The sequence below is a fragment of the Mesoplodon mirus genome (assembly GCF_964341445.2).
Source record: "Mesoplodon mirus genome assembly, chromosome: 6".
Classification (NCBI taxonomy): Eukaryota; Metazoa; Chordata; class Mammalia; order Artiodactyla; family Ziphiidae; genus Mesoplodon; species Mesoplodon mirus.
In genome coordinates this window covers 140,509,277-140,531,110 of record NC_138982.1, presented here as the reverse complement: position 1 = coordinate 140,531,110, position 21,834 = coordinate 140,509,277, and the positions used below count along the sequence as shown (strand labels likewise).

Sequence of the window (21,834 nt, the reverse complement as noted above, 5' to 3'; positions counted from 1 at the left end):
AACATCCATTACTACACAGTTATGCACTGTTTTATCTTGGGATGAGAACTTTTAAGATTATTCTCTTAGCAACTTTCCAGTATACAACATAGTATTGTTATCTATAGTCATCATGCTGTACATTACATTCCCAGGGCTGTAAGATAAATATCTTATACTTGGGTCTCTGTGCCTTTTGATCACCTTCACCCATTTTTCCCACCCCTCTCCTTCCACCTCTGGCAAACAACAATCTGTTCTCTGTATCCATGAGTTCATTATTATTATGATTACTGTTATTCCACATATAAGTGAGATCATGCAGTATTTGTCTTTCTCTGTGTCACTTACTTTACTTAGCGTAATGCCCTCAAGGTCCATCCACGCTGTTGAGAATGGCAGAATTTTATTTTTTTTATGACCAATATTCCATTTTATATATAAACCACATTTTCTTTATCCATTCATCTGTCGATGGGCACTTAGATTGTTTCCATGTCTTGACTATTGTTAATAATGCTGCAATGAACAGGAGTATGCAGATATCTTTTTGAGATAGTGATTTTGTTTCCTTGGGATAAATATCCATAAGTGGAATTGCTGGATCTTAGGGTAGTTATATTTTTAATTTTTTGAGGAACCTCCATACTGCTTTCCATAATGGCTGTACCAATTTACATTCCCACCCACAGTGCACAATGGTTCCTTTTTCTCCACATCCTTACCAACACTTGCCATTTCCTTTTCTTGTTTGTTTTAGGTAACAGCAATTCTAACAGGTGTGAGGTGACATCTCATCATGATTTTGATTTGCATTTCCCTAATGATTGTTGATGTTGAGCACTTTTCAGAGCTCTTTTACATCCCATTGGTTGGGATGGCCAACAGGCACTCTTATCCATGCACCAACTATTTGTTTATGTAATGTTTTTTAGGTCAGTACATCTCATCTAACAGTACACTTTCCAGTTGGCTTTCCAGTTTGTCATTTATACATAAACTAAACTATATTGTAAAGCTGATCAAATTGAATTGCTCTGTTCCGATGTTTCCCAACTGGGGTGATTCTGCCTCTACCCTCAGGGACATTTGGCAGTGTCTGAAGACAGTTTTGGTTGTCATAACCGAGGGTATGGAAGATGCTACTGGTATCTAGTGGGCAGAGGCCAGGGATGCTAACAAACATCCTGCAGTGCACAGGACAGCTCCCACAGCAAAAAGTTATCCAGCCCCCAAATGTCAGTAGATCACAGGTTGAGAAATCTGGCAGTCGGCTCTAAATAACATTTTAGTGCCCTCATGGTTTGTTCTTCTGTAAGTATACCACATTACCTCTACGCTAAGACACACATTGGTTTCCAAAAGTTGGGATGTGTCTGCAATTGATGGATAAGAAAGTGTTATGGCTAATTTTGTTTGGCTGAAAGTTTTTTTTCTTTCCGAGTGGTACATTAAATCATGGCGTGTTTTACATCTTCTCATCCACAGTCTTATGTTGATGAAATGTGATTATGACTCTCTTAGTCTTTCTCTTATTTATACATATGCACCAGTCTAATTTCTGTGTAGGACTAGAAGTCTTATGTAGCATGACGGTGTAATTGCCATAGTTACAGGCATTAAAAATCAATCAATATCTAGCCTTGTATCTATAATCATTCTACTCTGTGCCTGCTTTAAGGTAAAAAGCAATATTCAATGTCTAAAACAACTTTATATTTAATTTTATGTTAAAATAGTTCCTCTTGGACTTAGTAAATAGACAGTATTGTCAGAGTGTTCGAATTGAGTGCAGAATGATTGATTTCTCCATTTGGGAGGTTCTGAATCATTCCTGTTTCTATTGATTTTTCCCTTTCACTTATATCGATTACTTTTAAAATTCGGGAAAATGATTGGAAATTCAAATGATTTCCATGTTAGAGAAACATTTTAGGTTGCTAGATTTTTTGCCTTAAACCTATTTTCTTACATTTACAAGCACTCTGGCTAATTCAAGGAACTCTGCACCTACTGAGTCTTGGGAAACGGTAACAAGACCAATATCTCATTTTCAGTATAAATTATCTCCTTTCAGATCTTGTTGTTAAAGGCGATGATCACCTAACCTAAAACCTAGTCAGATGACAACAACACAATTTGGTGGAGAGAGCTTTCATTTCTGGCTCTTATCAGAGAAAAAAATCTGTATGTGTTCAGAGGGAAATGGATTTGAATGTGTACTGTCGATCCTTTTTTTGCATGTATAAGTGAGAAAAAAATTAAATAGTTAAAGGGTGGCAGTTTTGAGTTATTAAGAGTGATCTGGATTAGCCTCAACTTCCCTGGGTCAGTACAAGGTAGCCACTGATATTTCACATCTGGTTTTGGTTTGCAGTAACTAACAAAGAAGCCCAAGGTATGTGTAGCCCCATTGTTAGGGGTCTCCGGGCTCTTTTAAAGACAAAGAGCTTCCCACTCCAAAGGTCCTGAAATACTTTTAACTCCAATTTACAGATTAGGCCAAACCTCTTAGGTTAAGGTTCATTTAAGGCAGTCGAACAATTTCTTTGTGAACTTCCCAGTTCTCTGGCTGTTAAAGAAAATAATAAAAGAAAAAGAGCTCCCCAGTGCAAGAATTCCATAAAACAGAGAGAGGCGTGTGAGACACATTAATGGTTTCCATTCCTGATGAAAAGCTCGAGACAGCTTTAAGTAATATGGAATCAAATATCTCAAATCCTAGCTCAGTCTGGGAGGTGAGGCTTGGGTGCTTCAGCTGCCTGAGGAGAGGAACAGCGATGCTTCATCTACAAGAACTCAACGTGAGGGGTTAAAAGCAAGATAACTGACCTTCTTTAATTAAACCTCAAATGTTCAGGGAGAAGTCCACTCAGGGCTGCGCTTTTCCTCGTCCTCTTTTGGGGGATGAGCACGTGGCGCTGTGGTTCTTGGAAACAGACCTACTGTGTGTCCCTTTGCTCATGGTAAAACTCTCGTCCGGTGCTTGTCCAGACCCACCATTGCCGTCTTCCAGATGGCTCTCATTATAGTCAAAAATGGACCGACGGCAGCCCCCAAGGCGTCCTGGAAGCCTTCGAGACGGCCATGGGGACAGCGCCCCTGATTTCTAGGAGCTAGTGTTTCAGGGCAAATAATAACAACACCTTCTAAACACTAGGGCTTTTCTTCTTAGGAACTCGAGGTAATGAATCCTCTCCCTCTGCTTCTCATTTCCCACCCCCTTTCCTGTGAAGTCACAGAGGGGGAGATTCCAGTTTTCCCATGTCTCCTTGGGAGAGTCATCTGGGGTTGATGGGCAGAGGTGTTTCTAACACATGGGAATGGGGCACCAGCAGTATGAAGCCTGGGGAGCTGCTGGCATGGGGTGTGGACCCAGGGTGAAGGCCAGGTGCGGAGCAGCAGGGGTTCCATCGCCATGGGCTCGTGACCCTGAGGCACGTGTACATGTAATGAGCAGAGAGAGGAAGACGGTAGAAGAGCAGAGGGAGGAGCTGTTATGTTCACAACGTTCGTCCTTTCTCTTGGGTTAAGATGCTGTTGTGATTTTGGCCTCTTTTTCTCTCCAACTAATATATAGCGTTTTTTGTTCTTTTTTTTTGTTTTTTTGTGGTACGCGGGCCTCTCACTGCTGTGGCCTCTCCTGTTGCGGAGCACAGGCTCTGGACGCGCAGGCTCAGCGGCCATGGCTCACGGGCCCAGCCGCTCCGCGGCATGTGGGATCTTCCCGGGCCGGGGCACAAACCCATGTCCCCTGCATCGGCAGGCGGACTCTCAGCCACTGCGCCACCAGGAAAGCCCTTTTGTTCGTGTTTTTGAGGACTGTTGCTCTTCTTTCCTGCATCTTCAGTGGCTGACACAGTGCCGAGCGTGTAATGGGTGCCAGTTAAGGTTTGATGAATGGATGAATAATCACAGAGCAAAACGATTCTCTGCCGTCACGATGCTGCAAAAGATAAAGGATCTTCTGATGGCATCCTCATTCCTTATGGCTGCTAACAAAACACTCCAAAACTTGGTGGCTTCAAATCACAATGATCATTTGATTTTTCCTTGTGGTTCCAGGGGTTGAGTGGGCTGAGAGAGGCAGTTTTCGCTCAGGGTCTCTCGGGTGGTTGCCGTCAAGTGGCAGTTGGAGCTGGAGTCACCTTGAAGGTTGCCTCACACTGCTGGAGGTTGGTGCTGGCTGCTGGCCTGACTGATGACCTACACATGGCCTCTCCGTGTGCCTTGGACTTCCTCTCAGTATGGTGGTTGAGGTGTAGGAGTGGCTGTTCCCCTGAAAACCAGGTGGAAGCTGTATCATCTCTACAGATAACCTCGGCAGCCACACAGCTGAACTTACGCTATAGTCACAAGCCCACCAGCTTGGATGGGAGCAATGTCAATGTCACCTTGTAAGATGGGATTGTGTGACAGGACATCTTATTGAACTGTCTTGGGAAACATAATTGTCATGGGTGATACAACAAGTGCCTAGAAATGCAATGAATCTGTCATTCAGTGCATGTGAAGCCAACCCAGTTGCTGATATAGTTTAGCTGGAAATAATTTTCGTCAGAGTTAACTTTGAAAAATGGCAAGGGCTGTGGAGCATACAAATGGGAGCCCTTATTTCATTTTGCAGCTCGGGTAAATCTGCTGTAAATACAACGTGGTGCAGGCAAAGTAGAGGGCATGTACTCACTCGTTCAATCTTTTTTTGCTTGTTCATTCATTCAGTATTTATTTATTTATGATTGATTATCTACTCACTGCCAGGTATTTAGGTCAGTTACTGAGATGGAAATCCCATCATTTATAGAGTTGGAAGATCTCTTAGAGACACTTTGCCTTCTTCACTTCCCAGCACCTTGATCTGGGGGAATGGCTCAGGAAAGGCACCTCCAAAGTTGTGACCCAGGCTCCCTTGACCAAAGTTTGACTCTTGGTCTCTCCTGGGCTGCCCTTCCCAGGGCTTCTGGCTCTGTAGACATCTTCATTCACTCATTCAGTCATTCATTCATTCATTCAGCAAAGGCTTGCTGAGCGCCAGCACTGTGACAGAGCCCTGGGGCGCCCTGGGGGCTGCTGCTCTCATCTCAGTCTGTGGGTGCCGGAGGGGGGCACAGAGCAGCACGCTCAATGGGTGCTAGCTCCTCCTTGGAACAAGCCTGCAGAGTCGCTCATTGATGTGCCCATGGAAAATTGGGACAGGTGAATTAGATGAGTCCTTAAGTCACTAAGGAGGCTGAGGCTGAGGCCGGGCTGAGGCCCCTCTGCCCTAAGCCTAGGCCCTCGGGGTCGGGGTGCTCCCCTGGGCTCGTGTTCCCTGAGGGATGTCCCCAGGCTCCCCCGCCAGCGTGTGCGGGTCTATTTCACCTGCGGACGTAGGCGGTAGCCCTGCACTCACATCCTCAGTTCCCACCTAAGGCAGCTTATCGCTGGCAGTTAGGATTCTGGGTGCTGGCTGTGCTCTCCTCAGCTGCTCATGCCCTGTATCTGGAGCCGGGTCAGTGTGAAGCTGGGTGAGGGGACCCTGCTCGTACAGTTTTCAACGCCTCGTCCCGCTACTCTGCGCCATTTATGTGCCCAAGTCAAAGTTGTTGTTCCCTTTAAAATCACAAACGGAGGGCTTCCCTGGTGGCGCAGTGGTTGAGAGTCCGCCTGCCGATGCAGGGGACACGGGTTCGTGCCCCGGTCCGGGAAGATCCCACGTGCCGCGGAGCGGCTGGGCCCGTGAGCCACGGCCTCTGAGCCTGCGCGTCCGGAGCCTGTGCTCCGCAACGGGAGAGGCCTCAGCAGTGAGAGGCCCGCATACCGCGAAAAAAAAAAAATCACAGACGGACAGATGAAATACTGCCTTAATTATGCTTCTGTAGAACACAACGCATATCAACCTCTGCTCCACGGGCAGACCGAGAGGAAAATCCATCGTCAACTGCAGTTACTGGGGCCTCTTCAGATGTCTGTGGGAGCCATCCCCACGCAGCCCCCCGCTGGACAGCCAGGAGCACAGACAACCCTCATGTACTGCCCTCACTCTTCCTTGGTATAGGAACCAAAGTGGAAGAAGCAAAAGGAAATACTACAGATATGTTTAAGTACAAGTGAAGACAAAAAGAGGAAAGTTGCAAAATCAGTTAACTTTTTTGGTTTTGCAGATATTTCCAAGACACTGCATTTTGCTTTAAGTGTGTTTTTGATGACCTGAAAGTCAGTGTAATTGCATAATAGGGTTATTTTCAAGAAAACTCTCGTATTTAGTTTTAAAGCTTATTTTATTTCAACTATATTTATATATACCTTCATATTGTATATCATTTTGATAAGTGTTGTATTATAAGCATATCCCAAGAGACTACGGTTTCTTTTTTTAAATAAAGGAAGGGACCACAAAGTATCTCTCACATGTTACAGTGTAATCCATATCCCTCCTACATTTCTCGTGTCTAGAAAGGGTATACTAATACCTGAGTTCAGGCAAAGTGCTTAAACCCTGAAACCAGAAAATAAATGCACTCAAAACTTACCATTTACTTGATGAAACTTGCACTGGGAACATATTGAGCCCTTTAGAATTATTGTGAAATAGAATATTTTTCAGGGTTTGAAATTATTAATAGTGATGTAGAACAATTATACCATTTCCATAGTCAAATCTCACCCAGAATGATTCCGTTAGTTCTATGTGCAGATCTTTTTTTTTTTTTTTGGCCGCGTCGGTGGGACTTGTGGGATCTTAGCTCCCCGACGGGGAGTTGAACCCGTGCCCTCGGAGTGAAAGGGCGGAGTCCTAACCACTGGACTGCTGGGGAATTCCGTCTTATGTGCAGATGCATATAATTTATATTTCCTTATATTCCATAATAATGAAAAATTTACAGTTTTCAAAAATGTTATACATTTTGAATGTTGGACTTTGATTTTAGTGGATAAATGAGACAACTTTGTAGGATAATAATATCAATTCAAGAAACGTAGAGGCAAGAATTATGCAAACTCATCTCCCCTCTAAGGACCTTTTAGAGGGACATTTAGCGCCCTCTAGTGACAACGATCAAGCAGTTCAAAAAGAAATTCCCCGCAAAGCTTACTTCGGGTTTCCAGCTAGCAAATAAACAAAGCACTTTAGGTTTTTGGTCAATAGGTGGTTGCTTCCTGAAATTCTTGAGGCAGGATTATTTTTGTAGCTGTAATAAAGGATAAAATAGTATCCTCTAGGCAAACCGGGGCTTCTCTTCTGGCCTGTCATTGACAATACATTCAGAAAGAACATTTCCACTTGTCCCCGGAGACTGCAACTTTCCCCAAATTATGTGCTGAGATTTGTATTGGGATCAGATGCAACCTATGAATTAACCTACATCATAGTTTCGAGTCCATTCAGTGTATTTGAATAGAAGTAAACAAATTTTCTTTCCGTGAGGGTGAACTGGAAAAAAACTGGCCTGTACTCTGTACCTCCAAGAGGGAACAGTTCTGCACCTCACTTTGCAGAGGGAGAGGATACAATATAGAGAGGGTACATGTAGAGGGGATGCGATGCAGAGAAAGAGCACAGTGCAGAGAGGGTACAGTGCAGGGAGAATACAGCCTAGCGGGGCTGCCACAGTGAGACAGACCCTGTTTCACATACCTGCCTTCAAGGTGTAGGCCTAGGACTAAGTTAAGTCTGCAGGTTGCCTGATTACACTCGCGCAACTCTAAATGCATTATTTATGGCACAGCACTTTGTTCCTTGGCTTCCTTTCTGATTCCAATTGCGATAGAAATATATCAGCAAAAACATAAACAAATTAAGTGATGTGGAAAGAAAGGCCATCTCAATCTGAAACTAAAACGCCTTTATAAACAGGCGGAGCAACTGTGGAATGCAGGCTTCTCTGTAAATTTCCATTACTTGCGTGACATTGTGGTGCGATTTGAATGCTGTTTCTTTGAGAAATAGTATATAATTTCTTTAAGAAATAATTTACAAAATCATTACAGATCAAGACAAAAATGCTGATGTCCAGTATCTTATAAGTGAGACTGACACACTTAAAAAAAAAACACTTAAAAATCTAACTAGTGATCAAAATCTAACTTAATTTCAATAGCTCCAGATAACTTCTCGGGGTGGCCAGGGGTGATGGCTGAGGATAGTCACTGGAGCACAGAACCCTAGATCTGAGTAGCGGGCAGAGGAACAGGACAGCCTTTAGGCAGAGGGCCATGTGCCTTTGTGTGCCTTCCAGTTATGTGACATGGGTGCTAGACTGTCCTGTGGTGAACCAGTGGCAGTCTGATGACTATAACATTTATACTAATTTATGCCCCAGTTAGATGGATGAAGACCTTGAAATGCACTTAATGGTTCACAAAATTATATACAGAAACATGATCTTTGAAAAAGGAAATTTAAATGTTCCTTTATATTAAATTAGTGTGTCAAAATAAGTACTCTTGTTTCTTTTGTTTTTGCTTTTTAATTAAAAAAAATTTTTTTTTCAGCCACGAGTATTAAGTTGACATACTTAGGGTTCCTGTTATGGGTTTTAATACTCCCGCATTTTTAGAACCATTGGGTAAGAGGCAAAGTTGGCAAAATGTGAGGATATAGGTGATGCTTATGAAATCGCCTGCACTGAAATCATTGCTCCATCTGAGCCTATAGAACTGAACTTGACACATGCTTCCAAATTAAGCAACTTGGTGTTGAGAAGTTGAGGATTTAGTGTGTGATAACAATTTCCTTGGTTTAGATTAGTTCAAATGCACCAAGACGCTGAAGAATATATTAACCACTTAGAGAAAGTGTTGAAACAATAGTTATTTAAATTGTAATTGGATGATTTCTTCATGAGCGGCTGGAGGGTATGCCACACACACACAGAGTCTTACCCAATGGAGTGAAACTGTCCTCATGAAGTCTGCTTTGAATAGAAAAATGGTCCTTAGCCAGTATAAGATGGGTGACCTTGGCGGCTAAGAGTGCCTTGTGCTCCCTGTGTTCTCAGGCAAATCCTCCAATTGATAGAGACAGAAAAGTTCCACTGAGTGATGGAGTTTTCCATTGTGGGGACAGCTCCAGATGCTCGATCCTTATCTACAATCTCAGGCGTGTCCCTGCCAAAAACCCTTGGGACATCCTTCTTGCCGGGCTCTCTTGAAAAATCCAAACATTACACATTTTAAGATTCACGTATCATCCTAGGGACAATAAATATACAGCACTTTTATCCTATTGTTTTGCCCGTAAAGAGTCTGCAGTTCACGGATTGGTCCCACGCTCTGCAGTTTTATGTATGCGGAATTTGAGTTGCCGAGCAGAGGCTTCCTGAATGCTGAGACCCCCAGGGCCTGGACAGAGTCCTGTCATCTTTGCTTCCTAGTGCCCACCAGAGCGCTGAGTGGGCATGGAAAAGGCACGCATTGACTGGAGGGACTAATGCTGGGGAGGTGACCATTACAAAGCACAGGAGTGTCTGCAGGGTTTCCTTAATGAAATTAATCAAAAAGAGCTACTCTCTTCTTGTAGATGTTTATAAAAGAATGTGCATTTTGGTACACACACATATAGAGTTTGACAAATAGGTATTGTGTGCTGCACGTTATACAGATATTTAGAAAAAAATAGAACATTGCATGTTGCTTATATAACTTTTTCATTACAATGTAACATGTTTATTGTAACTTTTTTAAAGGAAGACATCTATGAGAAACTTTTATTTAACACTATATTATAAAAAATTTAGAACTCAAAGGAGTGCAAATAATACAGTGAACACTCATGTAAGTTATGATTGAGATTGGACAATTGTACAATTTTGTCATATTTGCATTATGTTATTTTTCATGAATTCTTTCAAATAAATTACAGAAATTATTACCTTTTCATCTTCAATACTTTGGAACGCAGCTCTAAGTAGTAAGGACGTTTTCCTACCAAGTATTCTTAAAGCTATGAATAGTTAACAATAAATCTATAATATGATGTCACAATCATTATATATTCAGAGTTCTCTAGCATCCCTGGAAAAGCCTTTGACTTCTAATTTGTTCATGTCAGTATCTACTTGTAGACCATCATTTGCATTTGGGCTTTGGGTTTCTTAAGTTCCATTGAATCTAGAACTCTCTTCCCCTCTTCCCCACTTTTTTTCATAATATTGGCTTGCTGAACGTATGAAGCAATATGTTCTACATATTTTGTAGCATAGGTGAGTAAATTTCATTCTATTTTACTATTTATTTATTTTTATTGAAGTTATTATAACTGTTTTGGAAATATAGATGAACCAAAGGGGAAAGGGGGAAAAACAAAACAATTCTCTACTATTATTATTGTAGTGGGTAGCTGACTAATATTTCTATTTTGCCTTTTTATTTTTAACAAAATGAGTCTGTGATATAATTCTCCTTTATAACCTCATTTTTAACTTACCAGACATCGTACCGTAATTTTCCATATCACTAAGTATTCATCTACTACATCATTTTCCTGCAGTATTTTCAGTGATGATAAGTATGTCATCGTATGGATGTTGAATACAGGGGTCAATCAGTCAATCATGAGTGAATCTTGTGTTGTGTCTCCAATTAAGATTCTGGCTCATTATCTCTTTGCTACGCTCATATATGATTTTTAGAACTATGTTACCTTCACCCAAAAGTGTTCTCAACCCTTGACCTTCCTCTGTAGATCCCACGTAGAGAAGTTAGTAGGAGAAGAAGGATGAGAATTTGTTGACTTCAGAAAATGGGAAGTTGTGGTTTTAGGATAAATAAATGACAGTGCTCCTTTTATAGTTATGGTAATGGTAGAGTCTATTTTACACTCTTTCCTTTTTCATTTGGAGTAAGATATGAACAGGCTTTTGAAGGGCTTTGGTAAATTCATGGGTCATGGGTCCATGATGGATAAGTACAGAATGGAAATGTGCAGTTTATTCACACATATGCTGGGGGTGCCACACTGTTCCAGCATGGTGCTTACTGAGTTCCAAGGAGGGTGGAAAAGGACCCTGTCTTGACAGATTGATGGCAGGATGACGCAGGTGGAGGCTACCTGCAGTTGCCCCGAAATGGGTCTGCATAGTGACCTGAGGGTGGCTTCCCCCAAGGACGGGTGGTGTCTCGTTGGAAGGGCAGCCCGGTCCTTAGGCTGCTGAGTGATCTGGTGCTGAGGCCGTTTAATGGCAGAGGCTTGGGTGTGGGTGACGGGAGCATAGAGTGATACCTATATCTTCAGATGATTTCCCCCAGAATGATGTTTGGGAAATGACTTCTGCATTACTAAATATATGCTAATTAATAGATATGCCTTATGCTGTCAATAGCCAATTGAAGTTATTTGTTTTTTTAGAACTTTGCATTAAATAGTCAGAGAATACTGAACTGGGATGCTATTATGCCATTCTAGACATTAGGAATAATTCTCTTGGAAGATGATAGACATCAGTCAGCATTTGTCATTAGAAATGAGGAAGATTTGCCTTTTAAATTTTGTAACTGGGTTTACAACTCATTATCTCAAAACTGGATTTTTATTACATCACTTTGTGTTATATGCATTTTCAGAATTAGACACAATGAAACTTATGGATAGAATCTTCAGGAAATAAATCAAAGAGTAGCATAGAGTTTTCTGTTTGTAAGTTCCAAGGAAGTACACTAGTCTAACAAAATTTTATTAAAGAATAAAATATGGGTGTATATACAGATATATGCATTAGACATAAGTAAGAGAGACAGAGAGAGAGAGAGAGAGAGAGAGAGAGAGAAAGAGCAAAGCAAATGATGTAAATTACCAAAGTTGGAGGAACTGGTGAAGGATATTAGGAGTTCTTTGTATTATCTTGTAACTTTTCTATAAGTTTCATTCTTTCTGTTTTCTTTTTTATTTTATTGAAGTATAGTTGATTTACAATGTTGTGTTAATTTCTGCTGTATAGCAAAGTGACTCAGTTATACATATATATATTATTTTTCATATTCTTTTCCATTATGGTTTATCACAGGATATTGAATATAGTTCCCTGTGCTCTACAGTAGGACTATTATCCTATATATACTAGTTTGCATCTGCTAATCCCAAACTCCCAGTCCTTCCCTCTCCCACACCCTTCCCCCTTGGCAACCACAAGTCTGTTCTCTATGTCTGTGAGTCTGTTTCTGTTTCGTAGATATGTTCATTTGTATCGTATTTTATTTTGTTTTATTGCTTTCTCTTTTTTTTAATTAAAATGAGCTTTTTAAAAAAAATTTTATTGGTGTGTCTTATTTTATATTCCACATATAAGTGATATCATATGGTGTTTGAAGTTTGATGTTATTTCTAAATAAAGAGTTAAAAAAATGTTACTGTTCACTGATTTGAATTAGACAAGAACCAAGGAGTTCAGGGCAGACCCTCAACGAAGAATCAGATCTCCATAAAATTGTTGATGCTTTCCTGCTGCAGAGGACAAGGGCTGTGTCAGAAACCAGGCGGCAGCGGTGAGATGGGACCGCACAGAACTTTCTTCCATGGCTATTTTTTTTAGCAAGGGGTCACCCTACTTAAGGCTGCTCTTTGGGAAATTCATAATAGAACACTGCCATTTAGGGTACTACAGTTCACATTTGAAATTGATGCTTCTTAGGAGAGTAAAAACTAAGGAATCTCAGTGGAGCTGAAAGAGGGTTTTTCCCAGCACTCCTGAATCTTAGTGGAAGCTGCCCAGATCAAACAACTCAGTACTTTGAAATTTTAGGGGAAACACAATTTGAATCAGCCTGCCATCTCATTTATTGTTTGGAGATGAAAAGAGCGGAAATCAACATCTCCTCAAAATGTAGATGCTGAGAATTTGTCAGGTTCTGATTTTTACATGAGATTTCTTATAGTTTCTCTTTCTTTCGTTTTCCTTTTTCCCCATTTCTTTTTCTTCGTTTCCTTTCCTCTTTTCTTTCTTTCTTTCTCTCTTTCTTTCCTCTCTCCCCCCACCTCCCTCTCTCTCTCTCTCTCTTTCTTTTCTCCTTCTCCTCTCCTTCCTCTCCTTCCTTCTCCTCATCTTCCCTTCTCCTTCACCTATCGTAAGGGGAAATCTTGGGATCAGTGAAAGATATAGAAACTTGGGCTCATTTCTAGAGCTCTGATGTAGACAGGCCTAAGTCTGAGTGAAATCAATTCACTGACTGTCTGCCTCTGAAACCAAGAGCTGCTGGATGACTCAGGGTTTGGTCTATTGTGTTCTGCGGGTCCCCTATGGAGACCACACCTCTTTACTGGCCCAACTTTCGTGTAGCTAGATTCAAAGCAAAATGTTGTTTCTTCCAGAGAACAAGTAATTTCCTGAAAATGAGTAATTAAAAGGCCTGAAATCCTCTAAGGAATGTTCAGGCCTACATTAGCCGTATTTCCTCTGAGTGGAAAACAGACGTGTGGCCCTGAACTTACAGCTCAGATTTTAAAACACTTAATGAGGACGTGGCATCTCTGCGTGGCCAAGAGTTCTACTGGGGTCTGTTGTCTGCAACCTGGACGTTTGTCAGAGGGGGCCAGCTTGCTGCCATTATAAAGCATTCGTAGTCCTTTAAGTGCTTTGGATTTTAAATAAATATTTGAAAATGAGGATTTGACAGGTTTATTTTCCTCTTTATTTCCCTTAGCTACTTTCATTCTAGAGTCTTTGCATTTTCAACTACTTTATCGTGGAGCCGATAGCAATTACTTATGTTTGGAAGGAGAAAATGAAACTGTTCTGGAACATTCACTCGAGATGCTGAACCAGTGGAGGTTGTTAAAAATCAGCAGGTGAATGGCTATTATTAAACATCCTCGCCTATTCACATGAAATAAGTGCTACCTGCACAGTTCTCTTTGAAGAGAATGGAGCAGGGAGTGGGTAGGGGCCTTAGGCCCCGCGACCCAGGCGTGTGGCAGATCCGGAGAGGCAGAGGCCCAGGAGTCCTGTCCACACCCAGGGGCCTTGAGGAGCTCGCCGCCCACGTGAAGCCGCTCGCAGTCCCGCCACATCTGCATCCTGCCCGGGGCGGCGTGTCACACGGCGGCACACTGGGTCACACCTGCTGTGGTCATCCCAGGCCCAGGCAATTGATGTCTTTTTTTTTTTTTAATTGAAAAAAAAAATCTCCTGGCTGCATATCATCAAGAAAAACAACATTGTTTTCAGGGTCTCTTATCTCTCCTCTCCCAAATATCCTGTTTCTTCGGGCTGGGCGGCCAGGACCAATAGAAACCTCTTCCTGCCATTGACTGACTTCATTTCCCAGACTTAGCACAATCTCATCCGCTCTAAACAACCTCATCAAAACTACTTTCTGGTCAGAGAGAAGCAATAATTATTATTAACATTTATTAACGATCAATAAACTTGATTGCATTATGGCCAGCACTATTAAGGTAAGGAGAGGGTTCCTTTTCATTTGACCAAATCTTGTGCTTGTTACTCTTTTCTTTGGTTTCCTTTATCAACGCAGATAAGTTAGCATTGGGCAACACCCCCGCTGCCACAATAGAGGACAACAAGATTTCCTTTGCACTGCCTAGTAAATTTCCTTTTTCCTACTCCAACCATCCGCAAGGCTTAAAAACTTCAAACTCAGAAAAAAATTGGGGTTTCTAAATTCACGGTTGAGGGCTGTGGATGACTTTTTGCAAAAGCTTTGCAGAGCACGTCCGAATTTTCATATTCTTTAACTATCTCTAGCGGTGCCTGGATGTGTATCCGCTGGAAAGCAATGGACTTGGAGAGTTTGGAGGGCAGGGTCGGAGAAAAAAGATGGGCTTGGAAATGTTGAAATTTTGGATGTTCTTGAAGGCCTCCTTACCATCAGGGGTGCCAGCCGGTCCCTGTGGAAATGAAGAGATGCCTGGCAAGTGGCTGTCAGTCATGGGACATGCCAATGTTGACTTGATTTTTTGGAACCTTCAGGCTGAGAACAGAGCGTTCTCATAATTCAAATGGTGGTAATTCAGTTTGTTCGGTTATGTATTTATCTTTAATAAAGTACCTACTCCTCGGTGCACTGTGAGTAGACTTTCTTCTCCGTGATGGTTGCTTTGTGGGAATTGCGGGTTGGTTCTCTTTGCTCTGGGGTGTGTGGTCTGATGTTTTGTTTTTCTTGCAAATAGAGAGAGATTAAGGTGGAGGTGAATGCACAGAGGTAGAAACGTGAATGTAGCCTGATTCCTGGAACTGAAGCCAGTTTGATGGTTAGTGCAAGTTGGCGGCATAGAGCCCATGAAGTGGTCTGTTACAATTTCAAGGCCAGCACGCCTTGGTGACATTTCTAGAAATGAGAAGAAGTCAGGAGCAAAAACAGATACTGAAAGGAGGAAAAAGCAAGTTTTATTGGTTGCATGTCTTTAGTTTGGCTGCATGTAGGTGAGAAGCATTTGGTTGTGTTTTCATCAAGGGTTTTAGTTGATCTGAAAGCTCATGAATATGGAAGTTTCCCCAGAATTAGGCCAGGACAATTTTTAAAAGCCTCTTTGATTTGGAATTTGAAATGTTTGTGTGAGAGGATTTAATTAATACCCGTTGCATAAACTGTGTTTCAGAAGTTCTATTCAGTTTCTATTTCTCAAGATAGGTTTTGGTTTTCAAGGTATGTTCAATAATACATATAAAAAATCATGTATCAAAGATTTTAATCTTACAGAGATTTTTCTTTCTTTGGCTTCAAGGATTGAAGTCTGCTGAAGTATAACTGTGTAGAAAGGAATTTTAAAATTGAGGGTTTGATGTACTCTGCTTTGAGCTATATGAGTAGAAATTATTTGATTTTATAACCCCAAATGCTGCCCTCTTAATTCTTATTTTTACCCTTACTTGTGTCCATATTTCATAGCAGTTGAATCTAATGTTCTTTGTAAGTTTTGAATAGCTTGGGTTCAATTGTGTGTGTGTGTGTGTGCATGTGTGTGTGTGTGTGTATGTTTAAAAAAATCAGTGTATTAAAGGACATTGAAATAACAGACAATCCTTTAGGGTGTGGGGTATGTTTTGCATATAATACAAATGTGTCATACTGTTATTTAAAGTATACGTTTCTGAAAAGATGAAGATATTTTTGAAGCTTGAACGTTTTGAGTTTTTCAGGATGAATTTTGGGAAACAGTTTCCACTTACCCAGGATACTATGCTTACTTTAACATCTGATTACACTGCATTATCTGTATATCATATATAGCTTAAGTGAACTTTCAAAATGACTTCAAGTGGACTCTTTTTAATCCTCTGTTAAAATAAAATAGCCCCTCTTTATAGGTAACTTCCTTTAAGAAATGTTCTGCTAGGCTTCCTGGGTAAAGTAATGAGATGACTTTACAGACTTGTTTATAGAGTGGAAAAAAGGAGGCCTGAGTCTGTTGACTGCCGTTTTAATTATGTTAGTGCAAAGCTCAAATTAGCATAGGGAAAATTACGGCTGTCTGTTGGAATTAGGAAACAGTCTGTCATACGGGCAATTTCCAGTCTCAAACGCACACTGTTTTTTGTTGTTTCAGTAAATAAATCAATTGGTCCATCAAGCATCAGATGCACAGAATCTGTTAAGTTGGTCTCTGCATCTCAGTGGATTTTTTTTTTTGGGGGGCGTGAATATCTATAAGACCCTATGAGGCACTATGAAAAGCTCTGTGTTTTTATCCTGTCTTTATGATTCTCACCATCATTTTCCCTTGGTATTCTGGAAATGGTAACAGAGTGTTTCCATGGGAAGAAGTAAAGGAATTTTATGAGTTTATGTGAGTATGTCGGTTGGTTTACCCTTAAAGGGCCGTGGATTTTAAGATCAGATTAAGAGTTCTAATAAAAACGTGAGCATCAAAAGTGATGTTCCCATATGTAATTCACGAATCAGTTTTGGTGCTTCCACTGCTTCTGGGGCCACCTGATGATACTTGGGGGGGGGTGCTTTACACACCCTCCCTTCCTTCTGCACAAAACAGTGCTGCCTTCACTTACAGACTCCAAGCAGCCAGCTGTTAGCCTTGGAATTGATTTTGCTTCGGTTAGGATTTTTATATCCAATCTCCCAAAGCCTTCCCTGATCCTTTGTTATGCCTTGGGTCAATCGGGAAGTCTAATGAAGCCTGCAGTCCCTTCTCAGATTAATGCTTTGGAAATGCAGGAAAGGCAATACATAGAGTGACAACGGAAGCTAATACTATTGAAATCCAGTTCTGTCCTTGGACTCCTTGGGTGGTCCCTGAAGCCCAGGTTACAGCCCCTGATCCTAGAGTTTAAAGGTCCTTAGTCTTTAAGATGGGATTGTGGGCATTTTCCTTTATCACAGATCTGGCCCTGGAAGACCAGGAGAGAGCAAGCTGCAAACAGCAGCCTGAGTGGAGAGCATCTTAGAATCAAACAGGGGATGGAAAGTTACTAACAGGGCTTGCTGAGGGAGAACACGATTACGGTTTCAATGAGCTGTTTGAAGAAGTTCCTTTCTTTGATTTGACAGAGGTTGGAGGGTTTTGATGATCACCATGATATAACGTATAGGTGGAATCTAAAAAATACAACAAATAAGAAAAAGAAGCAGACTCAGAGACGTGGAGAATAAACTTGTGGTTACACGGGGGGAGGGGGAAGGGAGGAGGGGTAACGCAGGGGTGGGGGATGAAGAGGACAAGCCATCATATATAAAATAAGCTGCAAGTATATATTGTGCAACACAGGGATTATAGCCAATATTTTATAATAACTAGAAATGGAGTAGAACCTTTAAAAATTGGGAATCACTATATTGTACACCTGTAACTTATATAATATCGTACATCAACTATACTTCAGTCAAAAAAGAAAAAACGTTAATTTAAAAACATGAAACATCTTTTACGTATTTCATGGCTTGCACATAGCAGGCTCGTGCTGAATATTTGCTATCATGTGTGAAGCAAACTTGTTTAAAATTAAAAGCTCAGGTTTATATGAAGGAAGTTCATCTCCTTCATATATAGGATTTTAAGGGATGTGATGAATGAGTTTAATAGCTCTAGGGCATATGAAGTTTCAACAACTCATTGGCTCAAGTGGAATTTGAGTTGTTTCATCCCTTGTTACTTTAGAGGACTCTGTGACAGTGGAAGGAATAGAAAACGGAAAGTACTGTTGCACCACTATGTGAATGTCATGTTTCTAGAACACTGGCCTAAAGGTGGAATTATGGGCCGTTATCTTAAAATGACTTGCTGCTTGCATCCGTGGGTGGCTCTGGACACAGTTTGCCCCCTCTGGACGGGACACAGCACTCTTTCCCCTACAGCTCTCTCTGAGGCTGGGCACGCTGCCTCAGTGGCCATGGAAAAGGAGAATTGGAAAGGATAGAATTTGTGGATCATTCTTCCCATGAAATATACTTATGGAGGACTGCAATACTCTCAGAGAATGTTCTGGAAGTCTGAACTGTTTTTTAATTATCTATATTTTCTTTAAAGTGATTATTTCATTAAATTTTTTTTTTTTTTTTACAAAACAGATCTTTGCTTAAATGTCTCCTCCACCCCGACACATACATATGCTTGTCGATGTCTCTTGAAAAACCATACGTAGAAATAAAATAAATTAATGAAACAATCGTTCCTTATGCTTTCAGGAAAATATTACTTCTGTGTTTAGAATTTCAGAATAAGGTTCCCTCTGTGGGAGGGGAGACCCAAAGCAGAACATTCCGCTTTGGCATCCCAATACCCTAGCAGATTTAACAGCTGACGCAGAAGAGAATCACAATACAGAGGCCGTCGGAAAGCCAGGACCAGAGAGTTTCTCTGCAGTGTAAAATCTTGCGAGAAGGGGGTTTGACAGAGGCAGTCTCCAGGCCTTTCCAATGGTGGTGGCACATCTGCTCAAGCGGGATTTTTTCCTAGGGCTTAGGGAACGCCTCAAATGCAGCAGGGGACCCATCCCCTCCTTTTGTCCCCACAGGATGGAGGACGGCTCTTCTCTCCTCAGGGGACTTTGTCCCCCCCGTCACCTCTGAGATTTCTTTACTTATGTTATGTGGCCACGGACACACCTGCATTTGAACCCTTCCTAGTCACGTGACCCTGGGCAAGGGCCCTAACCTGTCTGAGCTCCGTTTCCTCACTTATAGGTGGGATCATAATGACCATCCCGATGCAAGTCCAGGGTGGGAGAGCCTTTAGTAGGTGCTCAATAAATGGCAGATGCCATCAGACAATCCAAGTCCATCTGACTTTTGCTGGTAAATTGCACTGTCTTTCTGGCCCTGCTCTGAATTCTCTCGATGTGTTCCATTACCCGGCTTCGACTGTGAAGCCCAGAGGCGCACAGACTCTGTGCTAACGCTTTTGAAGAGACAGGGAGAATAACAGGTCACTACTGCGGCCTCCCAGCCAGGGCAGGGCACGCGGGAGCCTGGAGAGCTGAGGGGCAAGGAGCTCGTAGGGGTCCCTGGAGAAGGGTATAGCAGGGCAGGGACCAAACACCTGGGCAGGCGGAGTGTCCAGGGGGTCTCTCAAGGCATGGGTGATCAGAGGGTTGGTTTAGTCCTGTTCTGAGGACGGAGGCTGTTTGCTTCGTTGCTGAAGGAGGGCGGAGGCCTGCAGTGCCTCTTGCTTCTGATTAGGGCAGGAACAGGGTTACTGGAATCCTCCACTGTCCTGTATTCTCATTAATTTTGAAAAACGCATCTTGTTATTTTGTACAAATTACAGTAATAAAACATTCTCACTGTAGAGAAAATGAAAAAAGAAATCATTACAGAGTCAATATAAATTGTTCCCAGTCCCAACCAGTCAGAGAAAATTACCAGCGTTTGGTGTGTGTCTTCCTACTGTGTGTTTCTGTCTGTTCTTCTGTCTCCCTGACTGTCCTGCTCACCTCAGTTAACACTGTTTTACAAACATTTCCCCATGTCACTACAATTTTTTAATAAGCAGAATTTTAATGCTTAATTATATTCCATTTAAAATAAGTATTATGATTTATATAACCAATATCCTATTGTAGGAAATAATATTGCTTTCAGTTTTTCACCAATTACATTGCAATGTACCCTTTATGTACTTTTTTAAAAATATATTTTATTAGTGTTAGTGCTTAGAAGAGGAATCATTGGACCAATGGGTGTACATATTTTTAAAGTCTCTGCTAAATTTAAGCATTTGCCAGTTTAAAAAAAAAATGACCACTTTACTCTCTAGAAGGGTTGTACCAGTTCCCACTTGTAGCCATAGATAAGGCCAGTTCCACTGTACTCATAACAACTCTGAATATTTCACTCTTTGAATCTTTGCCATTGTGACAGGCAAAAATGGAATCTCATTTTTATTTGTATTTCCGTAATTATAGTGTTTCATTCCACTTTTTTTTTTTTTTTGCTGTGAACCTATTTCAACTAGTGGCCACTGTGACCTCTGGATCTTTTTCTTATTCACGTTTTCATTCCCTGTTTGAGCACTTATTTCCCACATATTTCCCCTATTGAACTTGGCTGAGGCACGTTTTATAAAGTTTAAGAACATGCCTCATTTTGTCCACTCCCTCCTGCTCTGTTTTCTCTCTTGGCGACACATGCTCCCAGCTTTGCTTGTGTTTGTGTGACTCTACTTTTTGTCTGCCTATGTAAACAATAGAACCTGTTTTTTTGTGATAGTCTGTCCATCTCTTTTGTGTCCCTGACAGAGCCTGGCAAAGCATAGGGGTTCAATAAATAGTTGTTGAAAAATAAATTTTGATTAAAATCCTTTAAGGTCATCAAGAGAAAGTTAAGATATTAATAAAATCTGCAATCATTACTGCAGATTTTAAATAGATGTATTTCTTTAGAGATATCTCTCCTAGTTTAAATACAAATGAACTACATAGAATTAAATTGCTGTTGAAAAGATCATAGAGAAAAACGTTTTTAAAAGGTAGATCTTGTAGCTTGAATCCATAATCCAAATTAATATCATCCTTGTAATGGCTTATTCCAGGCCAGACTCACGTTATCTCATGAGATGCTCACCACAGCCTGCATCCTGGTGCTTTTTGTCCAGATAAGGATAGAGGATTAGAGAGGGTAGGAAGCTTGCTCAAGGCACACAAATCTGTTTCCCCTCAATTTATCATCATCTGATCTTTTTATCCCTGCTATTTGCCTTAGCTCCAAATAATAAATTACTGTGCAGGAAAAAAAAAACACGGTGTATTAAATGATATAGGGATACATTAAATAATGAAAATTATTATAATTGGCTAACTTATGTTACCACTCTTGTGTGAAAAACCCCACAGCCAACAATTGTTATGCTCTCACTGGCTAATTAAGATAAAGCACTAGAAAACTGAACAGCTAAAACTCTAGCACCCCATTCTCCATTTGCTTGGTGCCAAGAATTCTTTCCATATTTGGCAATATCGAAGGGACCCGTGGTTGCAGATTCCAGATCAGCTGCTGATTTCAGTTTCCTCACCCCAAGTATCAACTTCCTTGCCCACGTCTCTGAGTTTTCCATCAGGCCTTACCAAGTCTTTCCGCAGGGGTGTTCACGGAATTAGGCTCTGGGAAGAACGGTCATCTGCTGTTAGGCACAGATAAGTGCCGAGACATTTAGAAAAGAAATGCCAAGGCCAAGCAAAATTATTTATTTTTAAAGCCACATCATAATCCAATCATAACATTAACATCAGGGCTGTTACTTCAAATGCTTTTGTTCAAGACAATGCACGTCAATTTCTGGAGCATAAAATAAAGAACATTTCTAACATAGGCAAAGAACTTGCACTCCTGAATCTAACACAGTGGCCTTTAAATCACTCTACCTTGATGATTTAACATCTGTCTTTCCATTTTAAAATTGTAGTAGAGCAAACTGATGGGGTTTTTTAATTCAGCAAGTACTCAAACAGAGTCACCACTGAAGAGAAAATC

General features: G+C 41.2%; 1 protein-coding gene across 8 annotated transcripts in view; it reads left to right on the top strand.

Moving 5' to 3' along the window:
• ERG (ETS transcription factor ERG) overlaps positions 1 to 21,834 on the top strand; it is a 279,810-nt gene that overhangs the window by 154,360 nt on the left and 103,616 nt on the right. Inside the window, exon 1 of one of the 8 annotated variants that reach the window (XM_082626213.1) lies at positions 14,229 to 14,350. The exons of 6 other annotated variants lie outside the window; for them this stretch is intronic. In XM_082626213.1, the coding sequence (XP_082482339.1) occupies positions 14,333 to 14,350 (18 nt within the window). In that variant the 5' untranslated portion in view covers positions 14,229 to 14,332. Of the gene's footprint in view, positions 1 to 14,228; positions 14,351 to 14,521; positions 14,979 to 21,834 lie in introns of those variants that run through there. One more of the 8 variants, XM_082626215.1, reaches the window with a different exon arrangement.